Source organism: Athene noctua, chromosome 14, assembly GCF_965140245.1.
Source record: "Athene noctua chromosome 14, bAthNoc1.hap1.1, whole genome shotgun sequence".
Classification (NCBI taxonomy): domain Eukaryota; kingdom Metazoa; phylum Chordata; class Aves; order Strigiformes; family Strigidae; genus Athene; species Athene noctua.
Genome location: NC_134050.1, coordinates 12,450,017 through 12,477,169, shown reverse-complemented (window position 1 = coordinate 12,477,169; position 27,153 = coordinate 12,450,017). Strand labels below are relative to the sequence as shown.

General features: G+C 61.4%; 1 protein-coding gene across 2 annotated transcripts in view; it reads right to left on the bottom strand.

Moving 5' to 3' along the window:
• CTNND1 (catenin delta 1) overlaps positions 1-26,182 on the bottom strand; it is a 30,794-nt gene extending 4,612 nt beyond the window's left edge. The window contains exons 1-12 of one of the 2 annotated variants that reach the window (XM_074918696.1): positions 25,897-26,182; positions 10,938-11,056; positions 9,819-10,138; positions 8,615-8,686; positions 8,176-8,334; positions 7,442-7,974; positions 3,336-3,799; positions 3,042-3,225; positions 2,637-2,754; positions 1,811-1,964; positions 1,397-1,414; positions 1,075-1,143 (exon numbers count right to left, since the gene is read on the bottom strand). In XM_074918696.1, the coding sequence (XP_074774797.1) occupies positions 1,075-1,143; positions 1,397-1,414; positions 1,811-1,964; positions 2,637-2,754; positions 3,042-3,225; positions 3,336-3,799; positions 7,442-7,974; positions 8,176-8,334; positions 8,615-8,686; positions 9,819-10,013 (1,966 nt within the window). In that variant the 5' untranslated portion in view covers positions 10,014-10,138; positions 10,938-11,056; positions 25,897-26,182. The remainder of the gene's footprint in view (positions 1-1,074; positions 1,144-1,396; positions 1,415-1,810; positions 1,965-2,636; positions 2,755-3,041; positions 3,226-3,335; positions 3,800-7,441; positions 7,975-8,175; positions 8,335-8,614; positions 8,687-9,818; positions 10,139-10,937; positions 11,057-25,896) is intronic. The other variant, XM_074918697.1, reaches the window with a different exon arrangement.
• Between the last annotated feature and the right edge of the window lie 971 nt (positions 26,183-27,153).

Below are 27,153 nucleotides of genomic sequence, written 5' to 3'. Positions count from 1 at the left end.
AAGGGAGCACTGCTGGGCAGATGAGGCTGGAAGCTTTCACCCAGTCTCACTGCTCCCTGGAGGCCAGATCCTTGGTGCAGAGGGGTCCAGGCTGACCCACAGTTCCAGAAACCCAGGCCCCCAGCACCAGCCCTGAACCAGGATGCCACCACCGTAGCAACCAGACAGGCATCAGGCCTTCAAGTATTAACTCTTTTCACAGAAACATACGCCCAGAAGTGATTTCTAAAGCAGCAGTGACGCTGCAGTTTACAGTTGCAAGGCTGGGTTTTCCATCTTGTTCTCTGTCCTCTGACCTGTGGTGAGGGATGTCCCAGCCCCCAATGAGAGCAGATGGCTTCTCAGGCTTCTGCCTGAGGCAGGTACTGACCCTTCCCACAGCCCAGGTCAGCCTGAGGAGCCACCAACCACATATCTGAGCTGCTCACAAGGTCAGGTCTGCCCTAAGTTTCCTTGTGATTCTTCCAGCTTGACTCTTCATACCCCTGGGAGCACCAGGGTCCTCCCAGGAACCACGTGGCAGTTTGGGGTAGGAGTAGCTGAACTCAAGCCCTGGGCTAATGCCCACTGCTTGGCCAGCCAGAGCAGGGCTGTAATTCACAACCCTCTAGGGCAGCGAGACGTTTGTCCCCAGAGGCTTCTTGGAATGACTCTTCCTCATGCTGGAGAACACTTTAAGGCAGGGTTATTTGGCTTTAAATCCTGCCTGTTCTTTGTGCCCAGGAGAGCAGAGCAAGCAAGACAGCAACTGTGCTGAGAAGTTGAGACCACTATAGAGGCTGCCCATCCTAGGGCTGTGTCACCACGCTGTGCCCCAGTTCCCCCTGCAGCCCCAGGAAGCTGGTCCCAAGGCAGCACTGGCCTCCTGCAGGCACAGCACACGCCCTCACAACTGTCTGCAGCAGAGAGAGCATTTTAACAGGCACTTGGGCAATCAGAAACCCAACCCCTGCAAACCAAACTTCCCATTTGAGAGGCTCACTTCAATGGGAAACCAACTCTACTCACTCCTGTCTTGGGCTGCTTGTGGAAAAGTAGCCCCGCATGCCCAAGCAAAGACACCAAGGAACATACCTTTGGCTGGAGTTGTTCTTTTGGGAAAATCCACTGTGTCAACACCAGGGTCTTCTGGGAGCTTTTTGCCTTCAAAGAGTAAGCAGAGAGGTGTAAGACGCATCCTCTCCCCACCCATCTCAGCCCAACAGCTCTTTGCCACTTGCTACAAAACAAGCCCAGAGGTGAGCTGAAGTCAAGCTACCAGCATGTGCCAGGAGGGGAGGTCAAGGGCATTAGCCACACTGCAGGCAGTACGTGCCCAGCTGGGGGGAGGGGAACAAAGAGCTAGAGAAAGCACCCAATCAAACCATGGAAAAATTAAAACCAAGAGCACACTCACCTCTGGAGAACCATTCGTCTATTGGCGAAGCGGAGAGAAGGACAGGAGAGAGGGGAGGCAGGAGGAGAGAAGTGCCGACAGCATCATGGGGCAGATCATTTGGCAAGAAAGCAAAGGGAAGGGGAAGGGGCAACACAGGAGAAAAGGGAAGGTGTGGAGTTAGTGGACATCTATCCATCACCGTCCCACCACCACAGAAACCCACCATTAGCTTGTGTCAAACGTTTTAGGTAAGCCTAGCAGTAGCTCCCAAAGCCAGGGGAGGCACGGGCCACCATGTCTCTCCAGAGGAAGCTGCAGTTCAGCCTTCGCACAAGAGATGCCAGAGTAGGAGCACCGAGACCCCAGACCACCCTCAAGCTCCACTGTAGAACTTCATCCCATCTCCCTCCATGCTGCTGCTGCCCAACGAACCTTTGCCCTTCTTGGCACCAAAGCAGCTCGCAGCGTGGGGCCCAGCGTTGTTGGCGGGGGCCAGAGGGGTCTCCTGGTAGCGCTCCGCATGAGGGATCTCACGGTGGACTTGGTAGGACAAGTTTCTCAGCAGGCACACACAGTTCTCCACCAGCTAGAGAGAAAGTCAGATGGTTTGACCTGGAGCAGCACATGCCCATCCCGTGCCTGAGGGCCCCATCACAGCTTGCAACCCAGAGCCAGGCCAAGGGGGCCAGGGAACCACAGGATATGCAGCTCCACCCAAGATGGAGCTGGAGCACACCCCCATCCCAGTGCAGGTGTGGCCAGTTCTTGCATGAACTTCTGCAGGGATGAGTTCACACTCTGCTGGGCCAAAAATCCCTCTGCCATCAGCACAAAAGGTCCAAGGAAGGCTCAAGAATTCAAGGCAATGCCTGGTCAAGGCAGATCAGGGAGCCCTGAGCTGGGGGGCACTATCACAGGGATGAGTGACACCACTAGATCCCTCTTGGAGGAACAACATTCCTACTGCAAACAGCAGGCTGGGTGCCAGGTACCTCCTGCCCAAACAGCACCCAAGGCACACCCCACGCAGGCTCTCTCTTCCCAAGTGGAGATCATGGAAAGGTGTGAGCCAGGACTGGGTTTTCCCAAGCTAGTCCCACCAGGCCAGAGCCCTCCCTGGTGAGGATTCCTCCCGTCCATTCTTCATCTGCCTTGGGATGAACCCAGCTTCAGCCACCATGAACAGCAGAGCACTGCTAGAGCTGGCTGACAAGGGCAGAGCTCTGTGCATGCCCCAGCAACACCCCCATGGTGGTACCTTGCTGTCCGAGTCCTTCTGGCCAATCTCAGACTGCACGATGTAGATCAGGGCATCCACCAGCCCATCACACTCCCGCAGCTTCCGACGGGCCTCGCTCCGCTCCGAGCTCACATTCCTGGTAAGCAGGAGAGAATCATCATGGGAGGCAGATGAGGGCAGGCGAGGAGCAGCCCACACCCAGCAGAGCTCAAGCCAGAGGAAAGCTCCTGAGGCTCCCCTGCACTGAGAAAAACTCCTCCAAAATCAAGGACTGCATCACCAGTAGCTGTCCTAGGAGAGCAGCTCCTCTGCAGACCTCCTCTGACAGTCCTGGGAAGCTACCAGGAACAGCCAGGAAGGAGCGTTACAGCAACCCTGACCCACACCAGCTCTCTGCCAGCAGCTGGTAGCCCCCCTCCATACCTAAGGCAGCCAGCAGTGTTGGTGAGCACCGACTCCCACTCGATATGGCGGGGTTTCGAGTCCTCATTGGGTTCCCGCTCCCAGCCTGAGCGGGGAATGACCACCTCATCGGTCAGAGCATGTAGTGCATGATCCACAATGGCCATCTTGATGGAGTCGTGCGAGGACAGGTTCCACAACGTTCCTGCAAGGCCACAAGCAGGAGGTGATCAGATCACGTGGGCTTAAACACCCGCACTGTGCATCCCTTGCCCAAGGGATTATAGCCCCTCCTCTCCCCTCCAGAGCCATTACCTGTGATGACCTCCGTGAGGTCCATGTCATGGGCCTTCCTCAGCAGGCGCACCAGAGCAGGTACGCCGTCGCAGTTCTTGATGGCGATCTTATTGTCTTGGTCCTTGCCGAAGGAGATGTTCTTGAGGGCTCCGCAGGCACCATAGTGCACCTCTTTCTTGGGGTGGTCCAGCAATCCCACCAGCACGGGAATGCCCTTCAGCTTGCGCACCTCGGTCTTCACCTTGTCATTACGGTAGCAGAGGTGCTGCAGGTAGGCGGCCGCATTGGACTTGACGGCGTCCAGACGGAAGCTCAGCATGGCTATGACCTCTGGCAGCTCTGGCTGGCGCCAGTTGCCCGGGGCCGGGCCGCCCTTCCGCAGGCTGTCCAGACTAGCCAAGCTGCCCCGCTCGTGCTGAGCCAGAGGAGCCCAGTAGTACCGGTCGGGGGCCACCTCATCGACCAGCATGTCTTCATAACTCCTAGGAGAGAAGGCAGCAGGCGTCAGCACAGGCCCTAGACCTGGACGGGGGACACACACACTGCGCCCCCTCCGACCCGCTGTAAGATGGGCTGAAGCGCAGTGTCCAGTCACACAACGCTGCTGGAGTGCAGCAGGCAGACGCCCATCGAGGGCCGGGAGCAGGCGGCAGAGCAGCATCACGGCACGAGGGTGGAGCCCGTGGCTGTGGGCAGCCACCCCTGGGCCCGCTCGGGAAGCAGGCCGTCGCTCCCCAGGAGAAGGCAGCCTCAGCAGCTCTTCATGTCCCTCCCCACCCACCGGGTTTAGCTGTGGGACAGACCCTGGTCTCTGCGACAGACCCGCGGGGGGAGGAGCCGGCCCGAGGCACCAGAAGCCACTTGGGCCTGCAGCCACTAGAGGGCAAGTTCCCACCACGGCAGAGGGCTGGGACAGCGACGCGCCCGGGTCACACCAGCACTCGGTGGCGCAGCAAGTGCCCAGAGTCCAGTGTCAGCCCACCCAGCTCTGGCGGTATCCATCGCTGCACACCGCAGCGCCCCGGGTGCAGCCGCTGCTGCCAGACCCAGCCACTGCCGCTACCGCAGAGCGCCACGGCCAGAGTGAAGGATTTTACCAGGATGGGGCTCAGACTCCTTCGCCTGCAGATGCCCCACATACACAAAGTTGTGCTGGGCTTAGTTGGGCATCAAGAGACACCTGGGCTCCAGGGATCAGCCTCACTGCTCCCGGCTCCAGCACAGGGAAGAGCTGTGGTCCCACACTGCCTGCCCTGGTGAGGAGGGGCTCACCCACAGACCTGGCAGCACTGGGAACAAGCCCCAGCAAGCACATGGAAGCTGAAAGTGCACCTAGTCCCCCCACCACGTGCCAAGGTGACATTAACAGCCCCAGAACATATACCACACAAAATCCTGGATTCTTGCCCTATTTTTGTAGTCACTGGCAACATAATCCTGCCCCCACCCAGGCAGAGGAATCCAGCGAGGAATCCAGCTATTTCCAACAGAAGGGGATGGGAGGGGACTTGGCACTTAAGCAGAGGGGCCTGGCCACTGCTGTCAGCCCTGCTGTGCCAGGGTACTGGGGATGCACAGCCAAGGTCCCAGATGAGGGACTCGCATCCACCTCGGGGCTGCTCAGCCACATTCTGAGCTCCCAAATTGGGTGCAGGCAGCCCCCACCCCCGAGCAGGCAGGCAAAGTTGCAACAAAGGACAGTAGCAGGTTCTGCTTCCTTCACCACTGCTTCTCCCACAGCCTCTGGTACGGGACCTGCTAAAACCACTAGCTCTGGGTGGCAGCCACATCCACAGCCATGTCCCCCTCGGGTGCTGCTGCACAGCACCACTGCAGATGGCAGCAGCAGGCTGCGGGGTTGGCTTCCAGTGTGTCCCGATGGGGAAATGCAGGGCTTGCCACATGGCCTCGCTATTAAGAGATGCTGAGGAGTCCAGCCACACCGGGGAGCAGCTCCCCACACACCACACCACCCACTACCATCCCCGCAGCAGGACAGGGCAGGAGCAAGACACAGCTGAGTGCCAGCCTGGCAAACAAGGCACCTGATGCTTGTCAACACGGCCAGCAGCCAACCCTGCTCTCATGCCAAGACTCACATGCCCCAAAAGGGAGCTCCTGCCCAGGCACGAGGGTCACCCAGTGCTGGATCCCACCCTGCACCTTCAGGTGAGATGAGGCTGGCAGGGAGAGGGGAACACACCCTGTGCTGCCGCTGAATCCCCCTTCCCTCTTCCCCTGCAGAGAGGGAGCTCCAGGAGCAGTCGCAGGAGAGGGGACCCAATGGCAGCCAGCACGCGCTGCGTCTCTCAGCTCAACGCGCTCCTGCGTCTCCCGCGTGCCTGGCAAGCTGCCTCCCTGAAGGAAGTCATTAACAGCTCAAGACAAACATCTGAGGCAGGGGGGATGCTGATCTCGCCTGTTCCCATTCCTGCAAGCCAGGCAGCTGAGCACGGATGGTAACCGAGAAGGCAGGGGACAAGCCAAGCTCAACAGTGCCTGGATTCCACAGATTGCTGCGATCTTTATCGGTCTGCCTGGGGAGGGAAGAGCCCAAACACAGGCCACACCAACCCGTCTTCCATACCCTGCACCATCCCTGCAGGACAAGGTGACATCTCCACCAGGCCTGCTCCTTGGCTGTGCTTGGAAGTGAGACCTTCTCCCTCTGCTGTGACCCAAGTGCCCTGGTGTCTCACCCGGCTGCAGCTCCCGTATCTCCTGTCCTCTCGGATCTGGAGGGGCAGAAGGAGCACGGACACCACCCAGCCCAGCAGAGGCTTCATGGTCTCAAAGGCCGAGCAGACCGGGCCATCCAGGGAGGGCTCTGACCTGCATACTGGGCAGGACAGGAACCCAAGGAAGGTTTGCAAGCCAAAGCAAAGCAGCCACAGGTCAGAGGTGCCTGCTTAACCTCTTCTGCCCAAGCTGCTCACCAAGGGGATAGTCATGACAGCCACATGTTCACAACTGCTGATGCTTGAGCCACTGAGGGCAGCGGGGGCAGCAGCCCTGCCTGCCCTCCTCCAGCCGCACAAGCTGCTCAAGGCGAGGCAGGCTGGGGATACTAATCTGGGTGAACAACTGCCCCAACTGGTTCAGCACAGCAACAGAAACCTTGTGCTGGCACAAGCCAAAAGGACAACGCTCCTCCTTTAGTCCCTTCAGCAACCAGGAGCTACCATGGATTTACAATACGTGCCTCGAGACTGGCACATCTCCAGCAGAGGCTGGCAAGTGCCTCCTCTCCCTCGGGTCTCTCCCTCCTTTTATGCCCTAGGAGCTTAAGCAGCCTGTGCTCAGCCTGTACATCCATCCCAGCCTGCTGACACAGCCTGTCTCTAGGACTCAGGCTCAGCCCCTCGCTCCATTCCTACCTCACCCTCCCAGCCCACTACTCCCACGCCTGCCCAAAGCCCTCCTGACAGCTCCGGCAGCAAGGGGAGCAGGCCGAGAGGCTTAGGCAGGCAGCAGCGTTTGTGCAAGAGACAACTGTCTAAAGGAGTCACGGCCTCAGGCCTGTAAGATTGCTGGATGCCCCTGCACGCCTGGCAGGGTGGCTGAAGGGCCATCCAGACCCTGCCCTGGCTGCCAAGGGCAGCCGCTCAGCACTGGGGCTGGAGGAGCCACTGATCACCCACAGACAAATCGGGGGAGAAGCGGCTGCTGCCAAACAGGTTGAGCAGCTTCTCCTGCCCTGCCTGAGAGCCAGGCCCTGCTGCAGGAACCAGGGGTGTGCTGGGGGCTGAGCCTCGCTCAGCCCGGCCCTGGCTCGGCTCCCCGGGCTGCCCCAGCTGGGCAGGCGCAGGATGGCCGGGCTGCTGCCGCAGGGCTGTGCCGCACACCCCGTGCCAACGAGCCTGTGTCCCGCCAGCAGAAGGGCGGCACAGAGAGGGAAGGGCCCGGAGCTACATCCAACCACCCAGTGGAACTCCTTGCTGCAGGACGACCGGCTCAATTAGCACTGAGCTTTAACCACCAATTAAGCAGACAATTAAAAGCGGATGCAAGTTTTCTCCTGCATGAGCCGCACGTGACTCAGCTCGTGGTATTGTCTCTGCGATTCTCCTTCCTCCGAAGAGGGGGAAGTTATAAAGCACCCCACAGTCCCCCGCCCCATGTACCTGAGCCGCCGCCGAGGATCAGACGGGGTCCCGGCCCGCCTGGCCGTGCCATAGTCAGACATAAGCCCGTAGTCCACATCTTCGAAGCCCACGCTACGCTGGTCATCCTCCAGGCCGTACGGCTCGGGGTGGAAGTGGTTGAGGTCCATGTTGCTGCCCCCGACACGCACCTGAGGCTGGGGGCCGTAGATGTCCTGGCGGCTGGGGGCCCGGTAGCTGTCCATGGGGGCCCGGTAGCGCTCATCGATGCGGGTGACGCGTGACAGGCTGCCGTAGCTGTGATCGCTGCCCGGGTAGCCGTCCTCGTAGGGGCGGCCATAGCCATCAGGGTAGTGGTAGTTACGAGGGAGGGTGGCCGTGCCTGGCTGGCTCAGGTAGCCACCAGGGCCCCCGTTGCCATTCTTGCGGAAGTTCCTGTCCATGGTCTGAACATAGTTGCTAGTGATGGGGGAGGTTTCCAAAGGCAACCCATCAGGCCCCATCGGCACCTGCTGCACTGTCCGGGTGGTCACAGTCTTCACCACTTTCTTCACCTGGAGGAACAGACATGGGACACACTCCCATCAGGAAATCCACCACACCCCTGCATCCCCAGATTCCCCTTCCAGCCCAGCACGTTACTCCAGGCAGATTTCACACCCCGCCTCAGCTCACAGCACGCTGGCAGACATCACAGCTATAGCACCCCAGCCATCAACCTGCTCTGTCCCTCCATGCTCTCCCCAGGCCTGTACCGTGGTCTCTGTACGCCGGGTTGTCCCATCATCTGATGTCTCCACAGACACAACTGACATGGCCCCTTCTGGGTCCTCCTCCATGGTGTATGTCTCCTCCACAATCTGGCCCGGGTCCTGCATCCTGGGGATCGTGCTGTACAAGAGGTGGCTGTGGTCCTGAGAGGAGCAAGGTACAGGCAGTCAGCCCTCCACTGTCAACATGGGCCTCCCTGGAGTCAGTCAGTTGAGAGATCTCACCTCTTAGGGAGCCCCGATATCCCCCTGCATGGGAGACAGTGCCAACAACCCCACACCTGAAGCCCCTTCCAAGCCAGGGCAGCCACATCAGAAACAAGTCCCCCTCTCCCAGCTAGGGTAGGGACACTGGAGCCCTGGCCCTGTACCCCCCCATCCAGCAAGCAGGCTGCCCCCAGCCAGAGAGCTCAGCTCCTCTTACCTGTGGCCCGTTAAGCTTCAGATCTGGATATTTCTGCCTTTCCAGGTCAGCATCGCTCAAGAAACGGCCGTTCTGAAACAGAGTACCACAGCAAGCCTGTTACTAGACTGATCTCCTACTGCCAGGACCCCATATATCCACCCCGCTAGGGCCCCTGCCAGGCCATCCCCAGCACGTGACAGACCCCCAGCACACATCCCTCCTGTCACTCCCAGGAGAGGAGCACGCTCCTCAGGGGCCTGTGCAAAGTGCAGCAAACCACCCCCCATTCCAGCCTGGGGACGAGCTGGAGGACACACCATTCAGCCCCTCTCCAGGCATCCCAGCTCTCCCACAGCACCCACACGCTCCTGAGGGAACGGCCGAGACCCTTCCCTGCTCCCCAGCACGGCCCACGGCCCAGCAACTTCCACGTCTTCTGGCGCAGGAGCTGCAAGCCACATCCCAGAGGCTCTCCCCAGGTTGCGAGGGAACAGCACAGATGCTCGGCGGCTGATTGCAGAGCATTACTGTTGCACTCCCCCATGCTCCTCCTCTGCCCACCCCTTCTCTCCCCGACCCACACGTCTCCCCCAGCACCACCACCTCCCACAGCCAGAAAGGCACCTGCCTCCTACACAACACCGCGCACCAGCCCTCTGAGCACCCCTCTCCAAAACAGAGCCTGGGAAAGTGAGAATAGGAAAGAGACCTCAAGCCAAGGCAGATGAAACCACATTGCCAGCCCTGTAGAGAAAGGAGATCTCTCCCAGTCCTGGTTTGGCTGTTTGGGGGATAGATCAATACTCCAGGGACCTGCTCATCATCACCCAAGAGGGAAACACACAGACACTCTCCCACAGCTATACACCAACCCCTGTGTTTCAGCCACCTTTCTTCCAAGGGGCTGAGTGGGATGGGGAGAAAAGATGCCCAGGACTGAATAGAGACAGCCTCCAACCTTCACAAAACCAAACCAGAGCTGACCTGGTAACAAGACCCTCCAGGCCAGCTCCTCCTCCCCAGAACACTCTGCCTGCCGAGGTAGGTTTGCGCATCCCCGGATCACCTTCAGCACCACCAGCTTCGCCCTCCTCCACCTCACACAGCCAGGGAGGGCCAAAGGAAGGGAGACGGGCCCAGGGCTGCCCCCGCTGAGGCAGGACTGACACAGATGGGGGCTCTGGGAGCCTCCGCACCCACCTCTGCCGAGGGGGTTTTTTACCTGGTGCCGCCGGGTGAGCGTGCCGTTGGCCAAGCCCGGGCCGGCGTCCTGTGGGGAGACCCGGACTCGTTCCAGTTGGGCTGAGACATGGCGCCGTTCCTCCTCAAGCGCCCGGGTCAGCTTCTCGAACTGTGCCTCCTGCTCCTTGACAGAGGCAAGGATGCTGGCGGTCGACTCCACTTCCGAGTCGTCCATGGGTGACGGGGGCCCAGGACAGGCAGGGCGGGGGTGGAGGGCACAGGGAGGTACGAGCAGAGGCGCCTTGGTGTCAAGGTGAGGGGAAGAAAAGTGACCTGGAAGGGCAAGAGCCCCTCTCTTCACTGCACATGATTTGGGGGAGGAAAGGAGGAGAGAAGAGCGGTCAGAAGAGACTGATTTTGTTAAGACAGATTCTCAGAACAAGAAAAAAAATTATCTTATGGCATTAACACCCATTCCCACCCACCACCAGAGAGCTGGCAAGAGGGTCTCAGAGCAGCACAGCCCCAGGCGTGACTCCCTGCCCCAGCACTTAAGCTTGGAGAAGTGGCACTTTGTGGGCAGAAGGTCCTCCCCCATCGCACCAAGCAGCTGGGATTGAGCCAGGTTCAGAAGAACTGTTGTGTGCCAAGGACGTTCCCTCTTCCCCCTCCTCAGGCTACAGGAGAACTTCCCCTACAAGGAGAAGCTGCTGGCAGCCCGTGGCAGGAAGGGAGGGCATGTCTCTTGGGCAGAACAGGGGACACTTCTGCAGAATGAGAAGTGACCCACATCCCAGTATTTCCTCCAGGGAAGGGCTGAGGGAGAGGGCTGTGTCACTTGATCTGCTCCCTCCTCCCCAGTGAGATAAGAGCTGGGCAGACAGCCGCAGCTCAACAGCTCCTTCCTACCCAGGAAAAGGGATGAAGTGGGATGGGATCCCCCTAGAGGGGACCCCATGAGCCCCTTTGCTTTCAAAACTGACACCTTCCAGGTTCTCACCAGGGCTCTCAATGCTGCAGCCACCCCAGGAGCTTCTCAGCCCACAGATCTAGGGACAGACTTGGACCCCTCCAACGTGCCCTCCAAAGAAGTACAGCAAACCAGCACACCACAGTCAACATATTTTGACAGAGAAAGGCAATATTCTTCCATACAGACCTGTCAGAGGAGGAAGTTCAGGTTTGATTGGCAAAGGCACGGGACAGCCAGGTCTAGACGCAGAGAGTCATGGGAGAAATAGCCCAGCCACCACAGTGAGCAAGCAGGAGGGAAGAGAGCTGCAGGGACAGCAGGAGAGGGTGTCAAAAATCACACGAGTGAACTCAAAACAGCAGGTAGGGCAGGCAACGGGCACCTCTCTCCCACCACCTCTTCTCTGGGGTATAGAGCAGTGTCTGGAGGGCTGGTGGTGGTAAATGCAGCAAATGCTGTTCCTACTGCAGCACCCCAGCATCTCCAACTGCTCCCCACCGACAGGGGGAACAGCACAGGCAGAGAGGAGTGGCAAGGGCTCAGCCCTCCGCCCCCCGCACAGCCCAGCCGAGTCCCAGCAAGCCCGCGGGAGGTTTTCCCAAACCCGCGCAGTCATGGCAGGCGTGTGGGGACTCGCTCGAGCCAGGCAGCCAGCACAAACTGCTTTCCCACGGTCTCCAACATCAGTTCTGCCCACTCCCCCAGTGCCACTGCGCCAGTGTGGCTGTAACGGCGAGCTGGGACCAAAAGCACAGGCAGCATCACCCCGCTGCCCCCGCAGAGGCCTGTCCCATCTGCCCCCACAGCCCCATGCTCTCTGCCTGCCCTGCCCTCCAGTCCCAGCCTGCAACAGATGCTGGTTCAGAGGAGCTTAAAGCAGGGGTTTTTGCATTTTTTATTAATTTCCCACACCATCTCAAGTGTACCCAGATGAAACCCTTCCTTCGATGCCTCCACCACTCCCAACAAATCCAATCCTCCCCATGTCTCTACCCTCCCAAAGCTTCCCTCGGACACAGGCAGCCCTGGCATTTATCAGACACTGTGGCACCACTGTGACTGAGCCCAGCAAAGCAGGGTGGATTTTTTCCAAGTGCTTTCGGAGGCTGCCTGCAGTGCCTCTGAACATCTGGTCACTGACACCCTGTAATCTGCCTTCATCCATAAAAAAATCCAGTTCTACTTGTGCCCATGTGGTGCCCAGCAAGAGACGAAGCCATGGCACATGCACACCCCCTCTAGGCCCTGCCAGCTCCCTGCGCCCTGCCCCAGCCCAGCGTGGGCTGGGATGCTGCCAGCCAGTCTGCACCCCAGAAGGCAGGCAGCCCACCACTCCGGGCTCAGGAGCGCAAGCAGGTTTTTAGAGGCTCCCAGACATGACTCCTGGCTCAAGCATGCAACTCTCCACTCCTCCCACCTTGCAACAGGTAGGCCCTAAGGCTTTTTTTCAACAAATTGACTCCAAGCCTTGTATGGAAATGCAGGGACAACTCTGACCCTTGCTGCTCCAAGTCTCACCTGCCCCACAGATTTGAAGAGAGATCCTCTGAAGGTGAGGCTTGGTGCCTCCTAGAACAGCACTGACACATCCCAACTCTCACCGAGTTAAACACTGCCCAGTTCTGGGCATCCAACCACCACGGGCAGGGACACAGACCCTCCGCCTCTGGGACTCATTGAAGGTCACTGTCAGCCCGCACAGACACAGAGAGGTCTGTGGAGCTCTGCCGCAGCCAGGTGCTGGGGAAAGACAGCCTGGACCACTGAACCAGATCCTCTCCCCCAAGGAAAGGGGAGCATCTCCTTGCCACATCCCAGGCCTCTCCAGCAGGTCAGGGGATGCTCCTGCCACTCAGAACCTACAGAACTGGAGCATCCAAAACCCCAGCCAGAAGCCCCGCTGGCTTGTGATTGATTTCCAGAGCAGTTTCACCAAGCCCCCTACAGAGAAGGGATCCTCCAAGCCATGAGCTTGCCCAAGGAGCTGTACTGCCCTGCAACAGTTCCCCAGCTCACCCTCCACCATCTCTGCATAGAAAAGGCAGATTTCTGGGGTGCATGAGCATGGAGTCAGCATGCTGGCTTCAAGGAGGGATTTAGCTGAGACCTGGCTCTTGTGAACAAGCTCACTTGCTTGCAAGGAGCCTCAGTTCTGAGCAGCGAGCACAGACCAGCAGGGTTTGTCTCTGCGGGAAGGCACGTAGAGGAGAGACAGCAACCCCAGCAGATTCCTTCAGCCTTGCGTGGCTGCCAGGCAGGCCCGGCGCAGCCAGCAACGCCTCCCCAGCCCCGGGTCCCCACCTTGGCATGTCCCCTGGGAACACGGCCTGCACAACATGGAAGCTAACAATAAAACTTGCAGGGCCATTCAGGGCCCCAGATAAGGGGCCAGAGCAGCCGTGAGGCTGTTTCCTTCCCGTCCCTTCCACAGGGAGTAAACACAACAGTGGGGGGAAGGAACAGGCCAGGTCTGTCGCCTGCCAGCTCTCCCTGTCCCCTCGCACTCACAAATGTCCCTGGAGCCCAGGCTGGAAGAGGTGTGAGGACACACACAGCCCCCCCAGCACCCCTTTGGGCCTCCAGGTCAGAGCAGAAAGCCTCAGGGAGAGGTGGCAGCTGAGGGGCTTTCAGGGAGCCTGTTGCACCAGGGCAGTGGTCCCAGGCTGGGTGGAGACTGTGGCTCTGCAGACCCATCGACACCAACTGATGCTCAGGAGTGGCCACCTGAGGGTCTCTCCACAGGATCAGGCCACGCTGAGCAGCAGGGCAGTGACTGGAGCCTGCCCTGCATGCACAGTTGTCACTCCCGCCCTGAGCAGCAGGCACGGCTCTGTCATGGGCCAGAGGTGCCAGCAGAACAGGGAACCCGCTGCCAGAGGGGGCTCCCCCAGCTCTGCTCCTGGGGCCTCTGCCATCAGGCAGCACCTCCCTCCGCTCTCGTTCCAGCCATCCAGTCTTTATCGATCCAGGATTAAAGACATAATTACCAAGAGGCAGTGCCAGGTCCAGAGAGGTTAGCGAGCACTGTCCCCAGCTCTCCCCGCAGACACACGCCAGCGCCATCCTGGGCTGGAGCGCAGCCCTTCCCTTACAGCTGGCTAGCACACAAACCCCAAACAGCCACCCAGCCTTACGCCCTCCCAGCTGTGGAGAATCTGCCCCAAATCCCTGCTGCAGTGGCTCACACACCAGCACTTCAGGGACAGGGGCTTCCCAGGCACAGTGCAGCCCCTCACCACCTCCTGATGCCAGCTCGGGGCATCTTCAAAGCAAGACGGGAGAGGAGGAGAGAGTTGTAGCTACGCAGCCTGATCGCACCAGCCAGCACGCTGTTTGTGACAGCATGAAGCTAAGCACACTGGATCCCGCAAGGGTGAATTCCAGGGATCGCTGTGTGCCCATTTCCCCCTCCTCCTTCTCAGCCTCTGAAGATACAACTACAGAGCATTTTTCCAAAGCCAGACCCTGACCATCTTTGAGGACGGCTGCATGAAAGCTTTTTCATCATGAGGCACTTGCTGACACACCCGTTACTTAAAAACCCCAGCAAGCCAAAAATATTTCGGCTGGCTCAGTAAGGGCAAAACAAAAAGCCTAAAGACAGAACACACCCCAGAGCAACTTCTGCCCCAGGGCAAAAGCACCAGAGCACTTACCCCCTGTGTGTCCGCAAGAGGACCCCCAGGGACCCAGAAAGCTTTACATCCAAATCCCTCCCACCTTGTGTCATCTCCCAACTTCCTGGTACCAGCACAACCCCACACTGCACCCAGAGTCCCAAAGCCAGAGCAGGTCCACCAGAGACGACCAACACGTGGTGCCCTTTCGGAAGAGCCCACTGGCTGGCAGGGAGGCAGCCGTGAGCCACTGTGCATGCACAGAGCTTCCCTCTGCAGGGACTCACCGTGATCCTCCTGCCTGGACTAAAGGCTCAGTGGTACCTGACCTGACAAGACCACAAAACCCTGACCAAGCCCTCCAGAGCTATTCCACTGGGGGCAGCTTTTACACAGCACATTTTTTAAAAAAACCCTTGTCCCTGCTTCTCAAGAAGACTGCCATCCCGCAGAACAAATCCTTTGCCTGGAAAGGTTCTTTCCAGGGCCAAATCACAGCCATACCCACCTAGATTTCACCTGCACTCTCCTCTGCTGGAGGATGGAGCTCAAGCCTTGGAGGCTCCCCACCAGGAGTGCTTCCCTGCCAGCCACAGGAAGATTAACCTGGGGCCCAGACCAGGCGGGCAGATGGGGAACTGTACACCACAGGCCAGGGAGAAGGGACAAGATTCAGCAGGTAAGACACAGGCAGAAGGCTTGACAGGCAGCACCCGCTGCAGTGCAGGGGATCTCCAGCACACAGCCCTCTGCTTGGGTCCTGCCAAGGAGCTGCTCCAGCCCTGCTTCATGCCCCAAGTCTCCAGAGCTATCACCCAAGGGTCCTGGGATCCCTGGAGCTAAGGCCACTCCCTCAGCATGGAGGATTTTGGGCAAAGTTCAACCCAGTCACCTACAAAGCCAGAAACCACCTCTGTCACATCAGCCCTGCCCAGCTCCCTGCTAAGAGACACACCAGGCACCTGCTCCCAACAGCCCTCTGCCTCCGGGGAGCGGGGACAGAGCCACATCGGCTGACTGCCAGATCCCAGCCCTCCCCACAGCTTTATTGCTCATTTGTGTTCCCCGGGCACCAGTTCAGCAAGCAGCAAGGTCCATCACCATGTCCAGACACCCCTCACAGCCCCCACCACTGCTGTGAGTCATGAGCATAGCAGCCCTTCTCCAGTTCATCACCACCAGCGTGGTTAGAGCCAGGAAGGTCCCAGGCATTTACCCAGGTTGGCTAAGGTCCTGTGGGGATGCCAGGAGCTCCGGGGTCCCTGGCCAGACCCACCCACCAGGCTGACAAGAATGGATACACCGAGGAACTTGTTCCTTCTCCAGAGCAGTCCCAGTACTGACTAGACAGGAAAAATGGCAACATTGCTCAAATAAGACTCCTTGCCCCATCAATTTGAGGGGCTCTGAAGAGAGCCAGCTGGCTGCTGCTCTTTGAAAGCAAACATCAACAGTGCTCAGCACCAGACCCCCCCATCCTCAAGAGAGAGAGAGAAGAAGCTACAAATTCTCCTGGTTCCAGTTGCCTATCATGATGCACTTAGGAAAAACAGAAACCCCATCAATAATTCAAGCTTGCAATTGTCCGAGCGCTTGCAGTGCATTACACTTGCTTGCTCTGCACAGGTTCACAGCCCTGCTAATTCACCACAGGCTTCTGGTCAGTCTCAATTAGCTTAAAAATAAATGAGCTGGCACATTTGGCATCTCTCCACCCCCCTGAGCACAGGGTCCAGGCTCACACATCAGTCCTTAGACCTCAGCCTGCCCAAGGCAGCAAGCACTAACGAAAGTCAAGGTACAGCAAGCCAGAAGGGCACTGGGCAGAGCCCATGGGCGCAAGCTCATCCCACCTCACTGGTGTCTTCAGCTCAGGAGAGCTCACAGCCCTCAGGGGAGGCAGGGCAGTTGATGCTGGGTGGTAGCTCTCACATCCCTGCGCGGCTGATGGAGTTTTGGCTGCGGCTGTTCCTCTCCCAACACCCCAGAGGCAGGAAGGTGCCCGTGCATGGTGCTGCCAGCCCCCTCCACACCCACCTGCCCAGGTGGTCCTCACTCCCAGGTTGCACAGCCCCTGCTCATGCCCCATCAGACCCTGTGCCAGGGCCGAGGCTCTCCCACCTTCCACTGAGGGCTTCAGCTGTCTGTTGGGCCCCCACCCTGCGGGAAGGGCTCTCCCAGGGGCAGGTTACAGAGCGCAGGCACAAGGGACTTTGGCCAGGCAGCCAATGGGGTGGGAAAGGGCTGCTTGACACGGCCTCAGGCCGGCCCCGGCCCAGCCCCACCTTCCCCAGGGAGCCATGCCCAAGGCACCCGGTGAACTGCCAGGAGCGGCCGCCCCGGGCTGCAGCAGGGAGGGAGCGGGAAGCAGCCACTTGCCTCCGCCCGTCACACCCAACTGGTTGAACCGGCAGCAGGATCGGCAGTGGGATGGCTACCCAGTCTGCCTCGGCTGCTGCTTCCAGTGCCACAGACAGAGCCCAGGTCGCAGGGTTGGGAAAGCCTTGCTCCAGAGGGGAGTTACCTGTGGGGGACGCAGGCAGGGACGCGGCACTGCACCTCAGAAGGGACCGGGCCAGCAGCCAGCAAGGATAAAGGAGCGATAAGCACTGTGGGCAGAGGGGAGGAAGCAGGCGTGCGCATAGCTCCCCCCAGTAAGGGCAGGTGGCTGAGAATGGACAATACCAATCAGGTCCAAAGGACAGGTCTGGACACAGCTGGGGGTTGCGAAACACAGTGGGCGATCTATCCCCTCGGGAAAGGATCTGTCCCCAGCCCAGCTGAGGTGACCACATCGGTGCCATTCACCTCCCCAGTGGGACAGAGGGCAGTAGCCGAGCAGGGCCAGCAGGAGGAAGGAGCAGCATGGGGTCCGCCACAGAGAGCAGGGCTTGTTCTGCTGGTATGCCAGCCATGCGGCTGCGGGGCAGCTGTCCCCCAGGGCAGGCGAGGGGGGCCGCTCCGCACCCTCCCGAGCACGGACAGGACACAGCACTGGACGAGCTCCTTCCCTCCCGGCTGGGCCCAAGTGAGACCTGCAGGCAGGCCAGGAGAGCTGCCAGTCTGCACTGCCCAGGGAAGCGCCAGCAGCTCCATGGGCTGCAGGGAGCGGGCAGCACCACAGTGCGCGGGAGACTGAGCTTCCCTCAGCGCCTTCGGGGAGGCGAGGACAAGCATCCCTCCCTGCAGGACGGCAGCCAAGCCGCCGGGCTCCAGGCGGAGATGCTGTCCACCCGCAATCCCCGAGCGGGACAGCCACGGGGCCAGAGCCTTCCTGCCAGCCACATCCCGCGGCAGCCAGCTGCCCAAGGATGCCCCAACAGCCCCGCTCCCACGGGGTACTGCTGCGTGGGTCCCCCCATCCCAGGGAGAGCAGCAGGGCCGGGGTCCCTGCCACCCCTCCGCACCAAGCAGGCACCAGCCTCACGGATCGCACCCCCAGCCCCTGGGCCCAGGAGATTCGCATGTTGGGAGCCCTTCAGCAGCACAAAGGCGGCTCTCTCCTCTCTGTGGGAATTCGCAGCTGAGCGCTCAGCAGGGACAAAGGGATTTCAGAGGCACATCCCCGGCCGGCCGGCCTCCCTCCCCCCGGCGTTCCCGCTTCCTGTCACAGTAGCACCAGACCTCAGGGGCGCAGCAGCAAACAAACACCCAGCGCCGGATTCTGGGAACGGGGCCAGAGCATTCCCGGGGCAGGCGGCGCTCCGGCAGCCATCGGGCTCCTGCTTCACCCAGGCGGCTGCTGGGCCCCGCGGGGGGAAGGGAGCAGCCCCCGGCCCCGCCACCCCAGCCCGGGGAGCGGCAGGTCAGCAGTGGGATGGTGGGGCAGCTGCGCCCAGGGGACAGCAGTCACCTCCATGGGGGACACGAGATGTCCCCACGCCTGCAGGGCTCGGCCTGAGCCCGGCGCTGCGCTGAAGGTCAGTGCTGCCCCCCAGGCTCCGTCCACACCGCCGCCGCCCCCCCCCCCCCCCCCCCCCCCGCCGGCCAGCCTGAATTTTCCCATTCAGCTGCGGCTCTCCCGCAGCAAAAAACAAACACCAGCCCAGCTCTGCAGAGATAAGGGCTGTGCTGGCAGGGCCCAGGGAGCAAAGTCCTCCATTAAATCCGAGGCTGCAGTACAGCAGGAGCTGCCTCCCCCCAGCCCGAGTGGATGGCCAAGGGCACGGCAGATGGGGTGAAGCTCCTCTGGCACCCCATCCCCGGGGCAGATTTAGCTCCTCGAGGGCTCACATCTGCTGCTGGCTGCCCCCAGGCAGAGTCTGCAAGCCGGGGCCAGCATTCCCAGTGGGATTAAGGGAAGGCTCCCTCCATTCCACAGCTTAGCCGCCCTGCCAGCGGAGCCCGGGATGCAGAGCAGCGAGACAACCGGTGCCAGCCTGGCACCCAGACACACGGACCTGGGCCCCCTTCCCCGGCACAGAGCCCTCACTGCAGCCCCACGTCCCTCTTCCCAGGGAAACCACTTGAGATCATTTCCTCTCCCAGCACCTGCAGCCCAGGGCCCAGCCCAGCTCGTTACTCTGCTCCGACCAGTGCACAAAGGCACAGGGGACTGGGAGCATAGTGGGAATCACCACCGGCTGCATGGGAACTACAGGGCTGGCTGGATCAGAGCACACGGCCCAGGAGCCAGCCTGCACTACCTGCCTGCCCTGCGAGGAGCATTCCAGCCACCACAACCAGGAATGTAGAGAGGGGCAGGAGCCCAGGGCACCCCATCCCAGCAACCCCATGCAGGGTCTCCCCATCCCCTCCACCCCAGGGAGCCCACGGCACCCCGAGGCAGATGGGGCTCCTTTCCTCAGCCAGACACACCACACACCTCTCCCCTCCCCAGGCTGAGCAAACAGGCAGGCGGTGAAGTAGCACTGGGTGCGGGAGCAGCAGGGAGGGAATTGCTAAGATAAAGCTGAGCCACCCTCGCAGGGGCAGGCCGAGGGAGCCGCCCAGGAGAGACAGGACCCTCCTGCCCTCCCCTCGCCCTGGCCAGCCCAGGCTCCCCAGGCAGGTAGGGCGGCCAGCAGGCTGAGTCACAGCACGAATCACCCAGGGGCCGGGCTGAAAACCCCAGCTCCATTCGGCATGACCTCATCAGGTGCCCTGCTCTCTAATTGCATGCGTGCGTCTCTGCGCTCAGAGCCGACTTGGAGGGCCCTGCCAAGAGGAGTAATGAATGGGTGAAGGAAAGCCACCAGAGAAGCATCAGGCAGGAGCCAGGGACTGAATCATGGCTGGGGGTGGGGAAGGGGGCTGCTGCAGGCCAACAGCAAGTCCCCCACAGTGCTCCAAGCCCCCTTAGTGTCCATGGCCAGGCAAGGTGACGCACAGGCTGGCACGAGCCAGTGCTCATTCACCTCAGCAAGGGACAATCAACACAGGAGGCCAGGCCATGCTCAGAGGGACAGTGAGACTTCATCCTACCCCAGTCCCCTGCCCAAATTGTTTGCTGGTGCTACATCTGGCTACTGCTCCCCAACCCGCTTGCTGAGAAGTGGCTTCCCAGGCTCCTGCGCGAGCCGAAGGGAAGGAAACCTGCATTTCCTGGTCAGACGGGAGATGACATCGTGACTTCCCTTTCCTGTAAGCTTCTAAACACGACGTCCTGCCAAGGGCCGCTCCCCGCTGCCCCCAGCCCACATGCAGACACCCTGGAACCAGGCCGGGAACACCAGGCACAGGCACCACAAGCCCAGCAGTCAGCATGGTCCACCCAGGAGACCCAGCACCCAGCCAGCATGCTGGAAGCATCCTGGCTCTGGGGAATGCATCCAAGGGCTCCTCATCCACGGTGGTATCACATTCCTGTCCAGGGCTGGGAGTATCCTACAAGCAGAGGATGTATGACTGTTTTCCAACCCCAGAAGGACACACTGTGCCCACCGTGCCCTAGAGATGGGCTTGTTATGTGCAGAGCTGAGGAGGCACTAACGCCATAACTCCAGCGGGACATCTGCTCATCAAGACTGCATGTGAGTGTGCACTGCCGCTCTCCAGCATCCCCTCACACACCTCCATCTGCACAACTCCACCAGCCAAAAGGCACAAACAGGGCCACTACGTGGTGTTCCCAAGGCTCCCTGGGGCTGGACGGGGACATCCTTGGGAAGCTGAGCCACAAGCCCTCCTCGCAGCACAGGGCTGCTGCCACTGCTTTACTCCCCAGGCCCATCCACCCGCCCTGCCCAGGCTCCTCTCACTACCCAGGGAAGGAGAATAGAGAAGGGAAGTGGTTTCCCACCCAGGACAGCCGCTAGGGACAGACACAGGGCAGAGATAAAGGCAGAGCAGGTCCCCCCATTTGCCACACCAGTGTGCTCTGGAGGGGAGCTGCAGGGCCCTGGGAGCTCCCTCCTGCAGGTGAAAGTGGAGAGAAAGAGAAGCAGGAGGGCTACAGAGCCAGCCTGGAGCAGGTGGCCTCCCCACATCAGAGACGATTACGCCCATAAGCACCCCCAGGCTGTCCCCCTCCTCCCCCATCAGACCCCAGTTAGCACAAGGCAGGGTGACATCTCTCCCCCCGCAGCGAGTCAGCCCGCCTGCAGCCGGAGCCAGGCATGGCAAGCAGCACTGCATGCAGCAACACGCTCGCAAGAATGTGTTACTCCACTGGGCAAGGGGCCTGCCAGCAGCATGCAAACACGACCGGTGACCCACCCTTCCAGGTCGGAAAAACTTGTCTTTGCAGTTCAACACACTCCCTCCCACCCATCACAGCAGCTACCCACACGCACAAGCTGCCCAGCGCCACCGTCACCCCTTTCCTACTGGGCCAGGAGAGGAGCTGGGAGCACCAGTGGGGAAGCAGCTGCGAGATCTGGGAGCTCTTATCAGAAAAGACCAGCCCAAGCACCACACGAGACAGGGATGAGAGGAAAACACGTCAGCTGAGGATGAGACACCTTCCTCCTCCCGGCCAGGGTGGGACTTAGTTCTCCATATTCATCGACTCTGGGGCTATCCAACTCCCGCAGGGGGCCATCTCGCTCCCAGGAGGGAGCCCACCCCCCCTGCCCCAGGTAATCGCCCTCCTGCCCAGGAGGTGCTTCTGCCACTGCAAAAGCTTCTGAGACAAGAGGGGAGGGCAACTCGAGGAGGTGCTTCTGCAGTGGCAAAGGCCTCGTGAGGCGAGAGGGGAGAGAAACTCCTCTTGCTGCCCCTTCCCCACCGTGTCCCCGCTGCCCTCCACCCCCCGCACAGCCCTGCTCCACGCTGCCACGGAAACAGCAGGTAAGGCTCACGCTGCTCCCAGGTTCCTCACACCCAGGAGGGGCTGGCAGCAGGAAGACGGTGAACTTTGAGCAGCGTTCACTATAACTGGGGCCAACGCCCAGCGGAACAGGAGCAGTCGGGGCTGGGATGGCAGCACAGTAACAGCTCCGGCTCTTGCACGCTGCAGCCAGAGAAGGCAGCCCACCCGCAGCCGGGTGGGGATGCCCTCAAACCAGCCCTGGAGCTGCACATGTTTAAAAGCGCTCCCAGGACTACACCACCCTGGCCAGGCTACGGGAGAGCTGTTCCCAGGGCTCACCCCACCACCCTGATTTGCCCAGACTCTGCCTCGCTTGTGCTGGAAAGCCAGTCGCTCCTAGCCCGGATGAGGACCCCACCAAGACTGTTTTGCTAAGCACAGCAGCCAGGCAGGATGCCTGTACGCCCACCCACACCCCAACAGCACCTCTGTGGCCTCAGAGCCAGCCCCACCTCCTGCCACACCAAAAGGCCAAGGCTGGGGTTTCACAAAACCAATCCTGATCACCCATCAGCACAAACGAACTGTTAAACACATGGGCCCAGTGCTCAGCCTGGATCAGGCCCCCAGGCCCACACATTTTTGCAGTGGGTAAGAGCTCCACTGGGCAAAGTCACCGCGGATGGTTAGGGACACGGGGACAAGCTCCCGGGCACCCTCTGTTCCTCTGCCACTGCCCCCTTACAGGGAGCTCATCTCCCCAGGAACAGGGGAGGCTGGTGTGGAGACTGCACACTCCCACCTCCACCCAAGGCCCACAGCCACCTGTCTCCTGACCAGCCTCCAACCTACAGCTTGCTGCTCTGGGCTGGAAGAAGCAGATGAAAGCAGAGACGGTGGGCACCCTGGTTAAGGGTCACCCGTCCTGGCTGCCCATGCTACTTAGTCACTGTTTTGCCCCCACAGCCACCTCACCTCACCTCTCCCCTCCATGTGGTTTCCTACAGGCCACAATGAGGAAGCAGTAACCCACACGGGGAAAACTCTCCCTTCCTCACTGGGGAAAGGGGGACAGGGAGCAGCACTGCAGGAGGATCACACGGCACCCATTGCCACCCTGAAGCCCACCCAACAGGCTGAGGTCACGCGAGGAACACAACAGAGGAAATTAATCCCGAGGTCAAGCCCTATGCCCAGCAGTCACCGGGCAGGGGAAGCACAGGGACAGACACGTCTGTGCTGAACCAGCAGCACCAGGCGACTCAACACCAGCAGCCTTCCTGGTTGAGAAGGCGGATTAGCAACAAGCACAAGACAGGCAGGAGCCAGACAGACTCATCAGCCTGCTGCTGGGAGTTTCCAGTACAAGAACAGGCTCTAAGAAGCAGTTGTGTTATTGTCATGTCCCCCCCCCCCCCCCCCATCCCCCCCCCCCCCGACCGCCTCCTCAGATGGTAAGAAGCAAAGAGAAGGCTGTGGCCACCTTGGGGAACTCAAGGACTTTGGTCGACAGCCCGTAAATCCAGCCCCTTTCCAACAGCCTCACGCCGAGACGCATTCCTGCACTCGGTGCCAGAGGACAACCTCCTCCGCGGGCCAAGCCCTGTGTCACACACTGAGGAGCTGCCTGAATCACCCAACAGGTTTGGGTTTTGTCACCACATCCAGGCAACACCTGTTGCCTTTTATGGACCCAAACCAGCTCCGTGGTTCTACTTCTCACTGTCAGCAAGGCAGGGATGGGGGAAAAACAACCACACGGCAGAGAGCTAGGTTCTTAGGAGGGAGAGCTCTGTACTTCCCTGGAGACAGTAACACCGCAGTCTTGGGAAAGGGCTCTGTCCTTGCCAGCAGTAAATAAGAGACAGTTATGAGGGGTTGTTAGGAAGAGAAACCAAGAGATTTAACCAGCACTCTCCCCTAAGGTCACAGACACTGGTAAGCTATTTTGAGAAGCCAACAGCCTTCCAGGCATAGCCCAAGCCATACTATTATTTTCTGAGTGTTCCAAAGCCACCCCCAGCACAGATACAATGGACCAAGGTCTTATCTCCATGCCATAGGCTGGAGGAGGGAAGACATGAGAGGCAATCTGGGGACAGAGACACCGGCTGCACCGTCTGGGCTGGACCATTCATCTGACTCCCAGCCCATCTTTAGGGAAGGGATGGCCTCAAGCGCTGCTCAACCACAAAGATCGGAGCCTGACCTCCGAGTCGGAAGGGAGGAGGCTCACCCCTCTGCGGCAGCACAGGCAAACCCAGCACACTCCACTAAGTGAGCGCTTTCATCCTCCCACCCCTTCCAGGAAGGCTCCGTGCAAGATTCCAGCAAATGCTGCATGTCGCGAAGGACAGTCACTTGCATGCAACAGAGTCCCAGCCAAGTTCAGTCAGTTCAAAAGTTGCCTTTTTTCCCCCTTTAAAAGTGCAGGATAAACACCAACAGGTAAGAGAACCTGCCCCAAGAAAGCACTGGGAGCAGGACAGAGCAGGGAAGACTTGAAGATCCCCCTTGCTTGGGCTCTTCCCAGCACACAGCTTTCCCTGGACCTGGGGGACGCCTCCACAGATTTGTCACACGCTCTTGTGTGTGCTGCAGGCATCGAAGACTGGAGTCTGCGAGTCACGAGCCGCTCACCCCACCTTGCCACATCCAGGAGAGCTTCTTGGAGGAGGAATAGCAAGGCACAGAAATGGAAGCTTCAAACACAAGCTGTGACCGCTGACTACAGGATTCCCAGCACGCCTGGGTCCTGGAGGTGCCGAGCTTTCCCTGCTCCATGCAAAGCCGAAGACAAGCTTGTTCTCTATTCCACACCAAGAACCAGGCAGCCAAGTCCAAACACATCTGTGCAGAGCATGGGGGAACATCAGGTGGAATTGTGAGCAGCTGTAGTCAGATGCCACCACGACACACATGCCCAGGCAGTCCCATGCACCCCAAACACTCCCCTCTGGCTCTCCAGCAGCTGGGCAGAGTCTGGACAAGGCTGGGTGCCACTGCCCGGGGACAGGAGGCTTCAGCCCTGCCACCAGTTTCCCGACAGGGCAAGGACAGCCCAAGCTTCCCAGGTAACCCCCATTAGCGTCATCGTCACAGGCTCCGTGAAGAGCCTGGGCACCCAGTCTTTGCCAGAGAGGGAGGCACCTCCAGGAGGTCCATCCCTCTTCAACAATCAGAGGGAGCTTTGTTGTCCGGGCTCCCTCACTCAAAGCCCAAGGGTGTAACAGAGGTGCCCCGTTTCCCTCCTGCCAGGCAGGCCTGCCTGTGCCTTGAAGATGCCAGCTGCCCTCACGACAGAGGGCCACCCAAACTTTCACACATTTACCCCAAGCTGAGCCTCCTCTCTGCAACGCTCTGAGGAAGGGGAGCGCCCACGTTGCAGGAGAAGGCAACGCCGCAGAAGGTCACCGACTGCTCGCACAAAAGGCGCTGGGCAGCGGGGGGAGGCTGCTGCTAAGTGACAGTGGGGCCAGCGGGAGCTGAAGAAAAAGCTGCCGGTTGAGTCCGCGGCCTGAGCGCTGCAGGGTCGCGCCTCCCCGGACGATCTTCGGTGTCACTCGCAGCCGCGGGTCCGGCGGACGGGACTGCTGGGCTGGGTTTAATTAAGCTCGGAACCATCGCACCCCGGGACTGGCGGCGGGAGGAAGCTGCCTGCTCCACCCGCTCACTTGACCCTCCCCGGGCACACCGGCTCCTTCCCCGCCAGAACAAAGGCGCAGGCCAATTAGACCCCGGGGGATAAGCCTGTCCTCAGCCGGGCCGAGGCGAGCTCGAGCGACCGGGACGGGGCTGCCGCCGGGAGACAGACGGGACCGCGGCCGCGCCCGGCAGAGACCCCGCGGAGGGGCCGAACGGCGGCCCTCCGCACAAAGGGAGCGGGGGGCCCGGCCGGTGCCGGCCGCGGGAAGCTGGCACACGGGCTGCCTTTGTTCCGGGCAGGGCGAGCGGCGGAGGCAGCGGCGGGCGGGGAGCGGGGCGGCCGCCCGGCCCAGCCGCCTTTGTGTCGCTCCCCGCGGGCGCCCGGGCCCCGCCAGCGCCCCCGCCAGGGCCGGGCACCGCCACCGCGGCCGGTCCCGCGGGGCGCGGCCGCGCCTGGCACCCGGCTCCCGGGCAGCGACGGGCCCCAGCGGCCCGGCACCGAGCAGCCCCGGCGGCCGAGCGCGCCCGGGCCGCGGCCCCGCCGGGAGGGCCGGGGGCAGGGCGAAGGCCGGGCCTCCCCCCCTCCCTGCTCCCGCCGCGGGGGCGTGCGGCGCCCGGCAGGCGCCGGTCCGCACCGGCCCCCCTCCCCCCTCCCCGGGCAGGCGGCGGCGGCGCCGAACGCGGGACTCACCGTGGCCGGGCTCCCCGTGGCCGGGCTCTCGGCGGGCGGGGGGGTGTGGGTGTCGTGTCCTGTCCTGTCCCGCCCCGCGGCGGCACGGCCGCCCGTCCCGCTCCGCGGGGACCCGCCGCGGCGAGAGGCGATGAGAGGCGCCCGGCGAGGGGCAGGAGCGGCGGCCGGGGCCCCGCCGGCCGGTCCGGGGGAGCGGAGCGGAGCGGTCCGGGGGGGTCGGGCCGGGCCTGGCCGCGCCGTGCGCCCCGCGCCGCTCCCGCACCTAAAATGGAAGTTGGTCCGGAGGGGCGGGGCGGGGCGGGGCGGCGGCTCCGCCCCCTGGCGTCAGCGCGCCGCGCGCCCGTGGCGGGAGGAGCTCGGCGGCGGGCGGGGGGCGCGGGGGCGGGGCCGGGGGTCTGTCCGGGGGTCCGGCCCGTCCCCCCCGGGGCGGCACCTGCCCGGAAGCGGGACCCGGGGGGGGCGCGGGCGGAGTGCAGGCCCCCCCGGAGCTCACCCCGCCCCGCTGGCTCGGGGGCGGCTGTGCCGGTGGGAGCCACAATGCCCGTCCGGGGGGGGCACCGCCAGCCCTCCAGCTCGGCCCGGGCGGGTTCTGCCCCCACCGGCGCGTCCCGCCGGGTCCTTCGCCCGGGAGCGCGGCCGGGCGGGACACACGGGGACCAACGCGCCGCCGCCAGCCTGGCCGGGGGGACCCGACGGCCCCGCGGAGAGGAGCGTGGCCGGTTCTGGGCCCCCTCGCACGGGCAGGGCCGCGGGGCTGCAGACACGGGGGGCGGGCACTGATAACATAGGCCGGGGGGAGGCGTGGGGGGGCAGGGGTGGGTGCTCGGCGCGGCGTTGGCGGTGCCTTTCGTCGCAGACCGGGACATTTAGCCGTGAGGTTTAATAATTACAGGTAATTCAGGCACAGAAACGCGCCTGCGGAACGAGCATCTCTCTGGGAGGGGGCAGCGTCGGGTCCCAGGGCCTGCAGGGCTGCGGGGTGGGAGCGGAGCCTGGGGAGGTGCTGCCAGCGCTCCTGCAACTGGGGGGTGTCCCCTCCCCAGGGGCGAGGAGGTGACCCAGAGCCCGCCCCATCCCCCCTCCCGCTCACCCGAGGGGGTCCCCATCCAGGGCCCCCAAAGGTGACGGTTTCATGCCTCCTCTCTGGCCTGGCGCGGTTCAGGATTGCCCAACTGTTGGTGAGATGATGGCAAGAGGAAGAGTGGAGGAAGGTTTTGGGTGGGGACAGGTGATTCTTGGTGTAAATATGCTCGGTGA